This window comes from Aotus nancymaae, unplaced genomic scaffold, assembly GCF_030222135.1.
Source record: "Aotus nancymaae isolate 86718 unplaced genomic scaffold, 86718_ANA_hifiasm-v0.15.2.pri h1tg000020l, whole genome shotgun sequence".
NCBI lineage: Eukaryota > Metazoa > Chordata > Mammalia > Primates > Aotidae > Aotus > Aotus nancymaae.
Genome location: NW_026988432.1, coordinates 5,814,633 through 5,824,926, shown reverse-complemented (window position 1 = coordinate 5,824,926; position 10,294 = coordinate 5,814,633). Strand labels below are relative to the sequence as shown.

The 10,294-nt window shown below is 47.5% G+C and overlaps 1 protein-coding gene across 1 annotated transcript; it reads right to left on the bottom strand.

Annotated features, from left to right (window-relative positions):
- Positions 1-1,823: 1,823 nt before the first annotated feature.
- On the bottom strand, positions 1,824-9,461 carry CBLN2 (cerebellin 2 precursor). The gene is made up of 5 exons (XM_021673540.2): positions 9,069-9,461; positions 8,573-8,617; positions 6,932-7,454; positions 3,816-3,935; positions 1,824-3,538 (listed from the first exon to the last, which is right to left on the bottom strand). The coding sequence occupies exons 3-5, from the start codon at positions 7,286-7,288 to the stop codon at positions 3,341-3,343; spliced, it is 675 nt and encodes a 224-aa protein (XP_021529215.2). The 5' UTR covers positions 7,289-7,454; positions 8,573-8,617; positions 9,069-9,461; the 3' UTR covers positions 1,824-3,340.
- Between the last annotated feature and the right edge of the window lie 833 nt (positions 9,462-10,294).

The following is a 10,294-nucleotide window of genomic DNA, read 5'->3' as shown; positions in this document are numbered from 1 at the left end:
ATTACAATGTATAGATTTGGATATTATTATCATCCCTAAAATCAAATGAGACAAAATTCCAACCCAGCACTACAGTTTTAATAGTCTATTGAGAAATATGGATATTTTCTTTCATAAAATTGTCCTTCTGTCAGTCATAGTGTTTTTCATAAATTGCATGTTGAAAAATCTGCTTGTGCAGAAACACCCTCCCTGCCATGATAACACCCCATGTTATGCTAGTGCTTTTGAGCTTTCACAGCACTTCTGTGTGGTCCTCACGACTGCCCTGTGAGGTGGGGAGGCTTGCATGAATACTGCCCTCACCCCGATGAGAAAACTGAAGCTCAGAGACAGGGCTCAGATGCCCTTCAGATGTTACGAAGGTGTCTCTTTTTTTCCAGTTAAAAAATACATATTTTCTCCTCCCCGTGTCCATGTGTTCTCATTATTCAACATCCACCTATGAGTGAGAACATGCAGTGTTTAATTTTATGTTCTTGTGTCAATTTACTGAAAATGACAGTTTCCAGGTTCTTCACATGTACTCCCAAATCTAAAATACAATAAAAAATATATATATGTATAAATAAAATACGTATTTTGCATTTTGACCTGACCTATACATTTTTGTGGACAAAACACAGGAGCTTCAGATGCCTCATAGATCCTCAGCCAAATAGAACCTTGGCAGATGCTGCAGGGGATGAGAAATCATCTCAGAGACACTAGCAACATGGCTTCTCCCTGAGGCAGGTTTTGGTATCCATCTCAAGGGAAAAAAAGAAGAAGAAGAAGGAAGAGGAGGAGGAGGAGAAAGAGGAGAAGGAGAAAAAAAAACAAAATAGAATAATCAGGAAAATAAGTTTTTTTCTGACACAAAACAAACTCGTGAAATATACTCTTGTTTAGATTTGTCCACTTAATAGCTTATTTATTAGACAGGATAGCCCAATAACAACCTGTGCGTAATAAAGGTGTAATACAAACATACATGTGTTATATATGTTTAAGTGACAAAAGTAACAAGTACTCATATATGCTTAACTCTGTGAAATATTATATTGTCCCCTAATGAGGTTTCCTGTTTGTTTGAAATCGAACATAAGTTTAAGGAAATGAGGGAAAGAGGACAAAAATAACCAAGAGCAATAAGCCGTGTTCCAGCATCCTTCTATTTATGTTATCAGCCTTAATAAATAATGTTCTTATTTAGAAGTACGTCTGCTCATCACAGAGCCAAGGTACCCCTAATGCTATTTTATTGACTTTTTTCCCTCACAAAATGCAACAGCATTTTAATTCAAATAAAATTCTGCATCCCATTGTGTTCCTCATCTGAGGACAGTAAAACTGAGACTCGTCTTCAAACTATACATTTTGGTGCTGGTACAATCCCCACCGAATTTCTTCTTCAGAAGTGGAATCCAATGCCTCTCCATCCTCACGCACATTTTTAGAAACAACTACGCTCTTAAAGTGTTTGTTTCTTCTATATCAGCGTTTGCTGATGAAAATACTGGATTAGAACTTGTATCACATCAGAGGTGACATGTGATAAAAGCAGACTGCCTATGCCTAAAACCTTCTTAAGCTGTCTTTTTCACCTGTCTCCCACAACATCTGCCTTTTCAAAAAATACCTACATATAAACTGAAATGTATCTAAGCGTACAATAACCATCCAGACCCACAGCCAGGTCTGCACATACCGGCGTGTGTGTTTGAGAGTACATTTTTTTACAGAGGCACTGTATGGATTTATCGTCCCCAAGTCCTTGACAGTCGGCCTTTACTTCCACATATTTTGCAAATTGGGAGAGGAAGTGGAGGATAAGAGCAAGCTAGACATCAAATCCATTTATTCTGAATCTTAAATTATGACTTTTTATCATCAATATTTTGGTTACATTGTTACACAAAGAACAAATTAACATCCGGTTTGAGGTCTCCTCTTTGATTGCTTTGGGATGACTGACATTTCCTTGGCATATGAATTACACATCCATCAACTCTCAGCTGTGTCTTAATAATGTTGTACAAGAAGCCAAAACAAGAAGGATTTGTATCAGTGCTCCTGGGGTGCCTCCACCAATATCTTAACACGGTGACTTCCAGGTGGCTTCTGGCCAGGCGCATGCAGGAGAGTGTCAATGCATCCCTTTCCTGGGCAGATCAAAAGAGGATCCGGAGGAAGAGGAGCTGGTCCTGTTGGCTTTGAGGCACCTGATCACTGTGTGCTCACTCAGAGGTGGATCCAAATAAATTAAAACACCCGCTGAGAAGTCACATCACATGTGGCAAAGAAACAGTATGTGTAGGGGATTTGGTCTTTACAGCTTCCACTCCCAACTTATGTGATTCAGGACCACCCAGGAACACCAAGTTAAAAGATTCTGAAGTATAAATTTTAAAAAAAAAATCCAGGTTGCTATTAATAGTTCTAAAGGTGCATCTTAGAATCTCTTTGCGAGAATAAGCAGAATTGTCCGTTGTGTTATTTCTATTTTGATAAACAGAAACTTTTTGTTTAGTTTGGTCTCATCTAAAAAAAAAACATACACTTATTTTAAAGTTTTGTTTTGTTTGGTCTTATCCAGTAATTCAACATATATTTTCTCTCTCCAACCCCAGCGAGAAAAATAAAAGTGAGGTTGGGGCAGGAGAGCTGAGTGTGGAAAGGAAAGGAAAGCTTTTAAAGAAAAAACACACAAACAATACAAAACAAACGTTACGGTCCAATCGTGCAAAATTTGCTTCTCTGGATAAAGCACTTCTTGACAGGTTCACAATGTCCCCATCCCCCCCCCAAGTCCTCCCATCCACACGGTGGGGGGAAGAATACAGAATTAAAGTGAAGCCTTTCTTTTCCTTAAGGCTATACAGACACACACAGAACACATGTCAAGGACTGTCCAGCAGGTGGTTCTCTGCCTGGCTCCTGCTTCGAGCCCTGACTGCAACCTGCAGCCCATCCTGGAGTCAGGAGCTCTCCTTCCACTGGGACAACAATACAACATACAAACAAAAGAGGCCCATGGTCCCAACAATAAAATCCAATATTGACTTTACAATCACAGGTACAAATTGCTCAAATCGATCGTTTCATTTCTCCTTAAGACCTTGTCATCTAAAACTAATTAGAGGCCAGGTTCCCGAGGAATTGTCAATATTCCAAAAAAAAAAAAAAAAAAAAAAAACAGCAAAAAGTACTGGAGGTTTCGAAGGAAATCATTTTTCTACTGCAACAGTCTGACGGAGGTTGGAAACAAGGTGTCCAATTCCAGCAAGTTTAGGGTGTTTTAAAGGGCGGATTCCTGGGTCCAGATTGCCATTTCCCTACCATCCAGGGGGCTCTGTGTTTATAGAGGAAACACTAAGAAGCCCGAGAATGTGGAGTATTTCCAGCCCCCCATGAGGTTGCCTCTCTCGAGTTTGAGATGCACTTTGTCTTCCCTTTCCATGAGCAGCAGCACGCCATTGCTAGCAGCTTCTCTGGTGACATCCTGGTCTCCTGCAAAGGCGGAGATCACTGGGTAGCCGTTCTGCATTAAACTGACCTAAAATGCAGAGAGTAGAGCTCAACAGACCGTAAAGGACCCAACTCCCACACACTGTTCTCTGCTCTGCAAACATCCCCACTCCCACCCCCGTCCCTCCCCTAGAACACACACCAAGGGGCCTGATAGTGAGCATCCCCATCTGGTTCCGAGCAGCATCTCCCCTGGAGAGCCCAGCACCCTGGTTCCCTCAGCCTCACAGACCTGGTGAAAGGGCCTTTAGTAATGGGGAGCTATAAACCCAAACCTGAAAGGATCCGGTTTCAAATTTACCCACCTGGATGGTTTGTCTGTTATACACTTTGACCACGTGGAAACTGAAGCTATAAATCCCTTTTCTCGGTGCTACAAATATACTGGAGGCAAGATCAAAGTGGTTGCCAATATTTACTAATACCTGAAAAAGAAGAGGGAACACAGCACAAAATAGCAAGCCCCTCCTCAGTGTATGTTTTCATCATCCTTGGATAACGAGCAGCACTGACTCCTTCATCAGCTGCTGGGAACACCAATACAGCATCCTCAGCGTTCTGGCTTCCCCAGGAAGGAGGCAGTGCTGAAGTTAAAATATCCTATCTAAAGGCTATTTTAATAAATTTTAACTAATGAAGATTTTAAAAAATAGTTTATTTATGCATTCAAAAACTGGCTGTGAATTTCCTAAGTTAAGGAGCAGGGCAGAGAGAAAGGCATTGAAGATGGTAAGCTTGTTGAACAAATCATAAATTGAGTCCAGGGAGGTCTGTGGGATTATGGGGACATCAACATGATGCCTTGTTTGACAAAAAGACAGTTCCATTCTGAGTGGGGAGAGAAAGGGCTTTGGAGCAAGAGTCCAATTAAAGGAGATCACTTCTGTAAGTTCAAGCTTGGGGCCTAACTTCATGGGCTCCCGGAGACAAAGGAGTCTGTGAGGTTTGGGACTCCAGTGTTTCCCAGTGCCTGGCAAACTCTGGATGCACACAGTGGGTGCTCAATGATGGGTGTTGAATGAAAGACCTTTGTAGAAAAACATTTGCTACTCCTATTTTTCCTTACTTGCCCCTGAGCAATGTGCTGCTCCCTTGCCTGGCTCTGGCGTTCTGCAAATAGAGAATCATCGGCAGCTTGGATGGACATCCTTAGCTTAAGCAAATGGGATCTCTACAACATGCAAAACAATGACAAAATCAGCCACCTGGAATGAGACTGCATGACCCTGCACATGGCTTTCCTCAGATAAAAGGGCAAGAGTGTTTCACAAGCAGAATTTCAGAGTGGCAGGACCCCCATGATGACCCAGTTTCTTTCACGTGTTCAACACAGACTCTGGCCACTGTCTGGATGCTTTCTCCATCCTCCTCATCCATAAGTGCACAACTCCTTTATCATAATAAGATGGCCTGTCTTTTAAAACAAACAGCCAGCAACAACATCATCCTTGGATTTAAGATCTTGTCATCAAATGAGAATATAAACTTCAACCGGAATACCTTTGCTGTTATTTCTTACAGGCTCATTATAGATGACTAACACGCAATTCCCAACGCAATGTGAAATGCTGCCAATGACGACCGCTGAAATGACTTGTGAAATATGCCTGTTCCAGCTTCTCCAACTCAGCTGTGAGCACCACTTCAGCTCCACTCAAGGACAGGACTGAGATAGACACTCGGGGCTCCATTGTTAAGACAAGCACCTCTGGATGCCTATTCTCAGCCTCACAAGGCTCCGCTCGCTGTCTTCCTTACAAAGCTTTAGAAAAGAATAAAGCATTCTCCATTTAAGCCTCGGAGGCTGCTTCTTTCTTTCCCCTCAACTCCTTCACCTCAATTTTAAATTCTGGAAACTGATAAATTCAGTTAGAAATCATCCCTGCGGTAGATGAAAGAACACCCAACCAGACCCTGAAAAGCAGACCTTAGCTCCTCATTACCTGGGGAGCCAGAGAAACATTGAACCCACCCTGCCATAGTCTGCTCATGTATAAAATTAGAATCCTGCTACCACTTATCCTGCCCTACATCACAGAGCTTTCTTGACACACAAATGCCATGGTGGATATTAAAATGCTATGAAAACTCTGCAAGACGTTGGTATGTGAATAATAATGATATAACAACAGCACATAAAGAAAACTTTACTAGTAGAGTATTAATTTCCGAATGCCTATTCCATTGTTGTCCCATCTGGACATAATCAAAATACTTTTATGTTTTGTAAATGAAAATGAATTAAAGAAAGAGACACATGCCTCCCCCCCTCAAAAAAAAAACCCTCAAATACTTGATGCTTAATAATGATTAAGAAATAAATACACTGGCTTAAATAGAGTCAAGAGTGTGTGTCTGTAGGTTTATGGTTATTAAGTTTAAGAGCTGCTCAACAGACCAAAGGAAAGTCAATTAAACATGGACAGTAAGCCTTGGTAGGTTGGCAGTGACTGCCAGGCGCTCCATTTTGTGGGAAACACTTTGGTAAAAGGACTAGCTAATTAGCTAAAGTTTGGAAACCTCTACAATGTTTTTAATATTTTTTTCTGAAAAACAACAGAAACCAGCTGAGCAGGACACAAAAAGAACGTCACAGCCCTAACCCTGAGCACCAATAACCCAGAGAAGGGTTTGGAAAGGCCTGATCATATCTCTGCACCTTCTGCATTGAACCAAACGGCGTAAGTTAAGTGGCTTAAGATGACATAAGTCACTGCTCTTTTTAAAAATTTGTACCAACACACTATTCATGTATACATTATATATATTGACTTATTTGTATTTCATTTACTATATATTTTACTTACATAATCACAATATTTTGTTTTGTATTTATATAATCGTTCCTGCTCTTCCTCACTTTTTTTAAAAAAGAGAAACATCCCTTCCCCAATGTATTTCTCAAAATAAGACAAATGGGATCTAATTAAACTTTTAAAAAATAAGCCATAGGAATGTATTTTCCAAATGCTGGCAGAGACTTGGGAAGACTCCTTTCTTGAGTGTGGAGAGTTTTAAATGCACTCAATCCTTCAGGTGGCCACCTGGGTGACTGAAGACCGTCAACCACAAGTTTCCCACCCCGCCGAGAAAAGTAAAACGCGCAATGCTTCCTTTTGGGAAATATATATCAAATATTTAGTTTTAGGGAACTCTTAGAAAGCTTAGCCTTAAGGGACTCTCACTCATCCAAGTGCCAAGTTAGCTGACCATTTAAAAGTTTAAAAAAAGCCACAGTGTGGAAGAGGGAAAGAGTAGGAGTGCGTTCTATGAAACAGGAGGAAAGAGAATGGCAGGACAGAGGGAGGACAGAGCCTGGGAGCTCCACGTCGTAGAAGCCTGAACCCCAACCCGCGCGCGCAGGTCCCCGCCCCTCTCCCCGGGCTGGGCTGGCAGCGGGGTGGGCAGGCCGGCGGCTGACCTGGTCGAAATAGATGGTCATGGTGCGGTTGCTCATCTCGGAAGGTTCGTGGTTGGTGCTCCGCGTGGCGGAGAAGGCCACCTTGGCGCTGCCGGAGCGCACAGAGATACCCAGGGAGGAGGTGACGGCCCCGTCCGCCGACGGGCTGGAGTCGCACACCACCAGGCACTTGCCCTCCAGCACGATGGGCTCCGTGTCGTTCTGCGCCCGCACGGGGCAGCAGGCGGGCAGCAGCAGCAGCAGCAGGGCCAGCGCCACCCCCAGGCAGGATCCGCAGCCGCCCGGCCCGCGCAGCGCCCCCCGGCGCCCGGGCATGGTCAGCCTCAGCCCGCGTGGCCCCCGGCCCGGCGCCGGCATCTGGGCTGGTAGGGGGCGGTGCGCGGGGGCGGAGGCCGGCGGGGGCCCGAGCAGCGCGGGAGGGCGCGCAGGAGCGCGCGGGGCCCGGAGCAGCCTCCGCGGGCCTTGGTGCCCGGCTCTGACGGTCAAGGCCAGGGTCGTTCTCAGAAGAAAGGCGCCCGTGGACCTGTCAGGGCACAGAACCCAAAGCCTTACACCGGGAGATGGAGCCACCGGGAAGAAGGGGAACTGCGGCTCGGGGCCTCTCCCCGAAGGCCACCCCCTTGGTCCCTTGCGCAGCCAACCCGCTTTCCGATCTGGCACAACAGGTCCGGAGAAACGCCCGGGCGCGGCGGGCAGCGCATCCCTGAAGGCTCCGAGCGGCGCGCGGGGCTGCGGCGAGGGAGGGGGGCGCGCTTCTGCAGGTCCTCGTCGCTCAAACGGGCCCGAGACCCTCAGAAGGCGTCACCGCCACCCCGCCCATTCACCGGCGCGGAGGGGGCTGAGACGCAGGCAGAGAAAACCCACGGGGGCTTCCCTTCTCGCCTTCGTCTCACGGCATTTCCTCGGAGCAGCACCACGGAGCCCCTTTTCTTTCCCTTGTTTCCCTGCTATCCTCTATTTTTCCATCCTCGAGAGGTATCTAAAGTCCATTTAAGTCCCTTTAGTAATAGATTTTATCTATTTTCCACCCAAAGAACAAACCCCAGGAATCTCCTTAGGGTGAATAAGATTAAGAGGGGGAAATGACACACACACGCGCACACACACACACACGCACGCAGTAAAACCAACACCCACTTCCAACGTCCCCGCAGCCACTAGCGAGCCCCGTAGAGAAAGCCCTGGGATTCGTCTCTCCGGCGAAGGACGGATTCCAACGACGGAATCCCAGGATCCGCTTATTCTCCAGCTCCGATTTCCAGACCCCGGGGCTTCTCTCTTTCCCGGCCGGGCGGCAGCACCTGCAGGTTTCTGCCAACTTATGCGCCCGCCTGCACTTTTGCCCGGTCCCCGCTCCTCCCAGGAAGGCAGACGGGCCATTTCAATACCAGCCCAGATACGCGCAAAGAAGCCGCCCCCTCACCGCCCACAGGCTCCCATTCACTCTTCCAGTGTTCTTTCTAAGAACGGAGAAGTTGGCGCTTGATAAATACCCGCTGTCCGCAGCCCGGATCCTACATGATTTCCCTTCTCCTTCGCCACCGCCCCCACCCTCGACCTGGACCAACTACAGTCCTGGTTAAAATCCACGCAGAAGGCGCCTGCATGCAGAGGGGAGGGAGGGCAGGTCGGGGTGATTACCTGGAACATCCATGCTGGGTGAGCTCCGCGGTCCGCGAAGTTGCTCTGCTTAGAGAAAATGAGGCCAGCGGGAGCTGTCGGGAGGCGGACACGGAGCGCGACCCTGCTCCCAGCGCGTGGCCAATAACCGCGCCGCCCCGCCCTGCCGTTTTCCCGCGCCAGCCCGCGCAGCTTCAGGGGTGCACCACGCCCCGCGCCCCACGCGCCCGCTTAGGCGCCGAGCCGGGGACCGCGAGCCCCGAGTCTGGCCGGATCAGCGCCCCGCGCCGCGCGCCAGGGCGCCTCCAACCCCTGCGCTTCGCGCCCGCACCGCTACCTGGGGCCCCTCGCGCTCTCGCGCCCAGCGCGCCCACAGCGCGGCTCCCTAGTGGGTAATCCTCGGCCACGCAGCCCTGCCAGACCCAGAGGCACAGCCGAACGCTGCCGCCGCCCCGAGACTCCGAACCTGCCCCGCTCCCGCACCCGCGGCACCCTCCAACGCCCAGGTCCGGCTCACCCAAACGCCCAGAGCAAAATCCTCCCAGACGTCTGTTTTGAAAATTAGGCACCCTTAAAAGCACCAGTCGCTTCTCTTCTTTTAGATTCTTTCTTTTCTTTCCCCAATTCCCTCCAAGTCTTAATCTTTAATGGCGTGATCACTTTCATAATGAAAGGGGCAAAAAAAAAAAAAGGTTAAAAAAAATAAAAATAAAAAGAAGACTGGGATGGCTGGGACGGAGAGAGAAAAAGCTTGAGAATTTGATGATTTAGGAGCTGCGGTTCCAGAATCCCGTTTGGGAACTGTCCGGTTGCTTCAGGGCTGGAAGAGGGGCCCCGGCCCGGGTCTGTGTGTCTGCTCCTCTGGACCTCGGGCTGGTGAAGCGGATGGCGCTCGCGCTTATTTATTAAATTGCGGGCTCTGCGCTCGCTCGAAAGACCCGGGGAGACGCGCTGGGTTTCCGAGCTGCGCCTGGAGCGCGGGCGAGGGCGCAAACACGGACGTGGGGCGCCACCTGCGGGTGCCCGCGCCTCCCTGCCACAGGCTGCGGACCGGCGGACTCCGACCGAAGACTGGGGAGTTCTAGCGGCAAGGCTGAGGTCTGCTGACGGTCTTCTTTCACCCCGAAAACAGCGCTGGCCTCTGCCAAAACACAAAACAACAACGAAACAAACAATAATAGTAGCAACCACAGGAAGAGCAATACTGACCAGTCTTCTCGGTATCCTTCAATACCTTTGCTGCGGGCAAAATCAAGCAGCACGCCTGATTTTGCGGGTCTTCACTGCTCTAGCAAACAACTCTGCCAAGATGATAGATGCTGCAGTGAGGTTATCAGCGGTTATTATCGTCTGCACAACGTTTGCACAGACAACTGGGCCGTATAGTCCATGCCGCTCTAAAAATAAAAATAAAATCAATATTTAAATCTACGCTCTCTTTATAGACTGATATTTTAAAATGACATCGTTAAAAAAATACTTTGTCCTTTGACTTGCATATGTCTTTTCTGATAGGCTAATAATAATAATGAAAATCTATTTAGTCAGTGTTGTTCATTAGAGCATCTGTATTTCTTCTTATTCCTCCATTCTTCAAAGCTAACCCTCTTTCCTTTGAGGATTTCAGCACTGTCTGATTCCATCTTAACAAACGGAGGTCTTTTCAGGCAGGGGGTTTTGAAGGCCTTATTTTCCCATACACCCTCTCACCGCTATTCTCCCCTTTAGAACAGAACTGCCAAG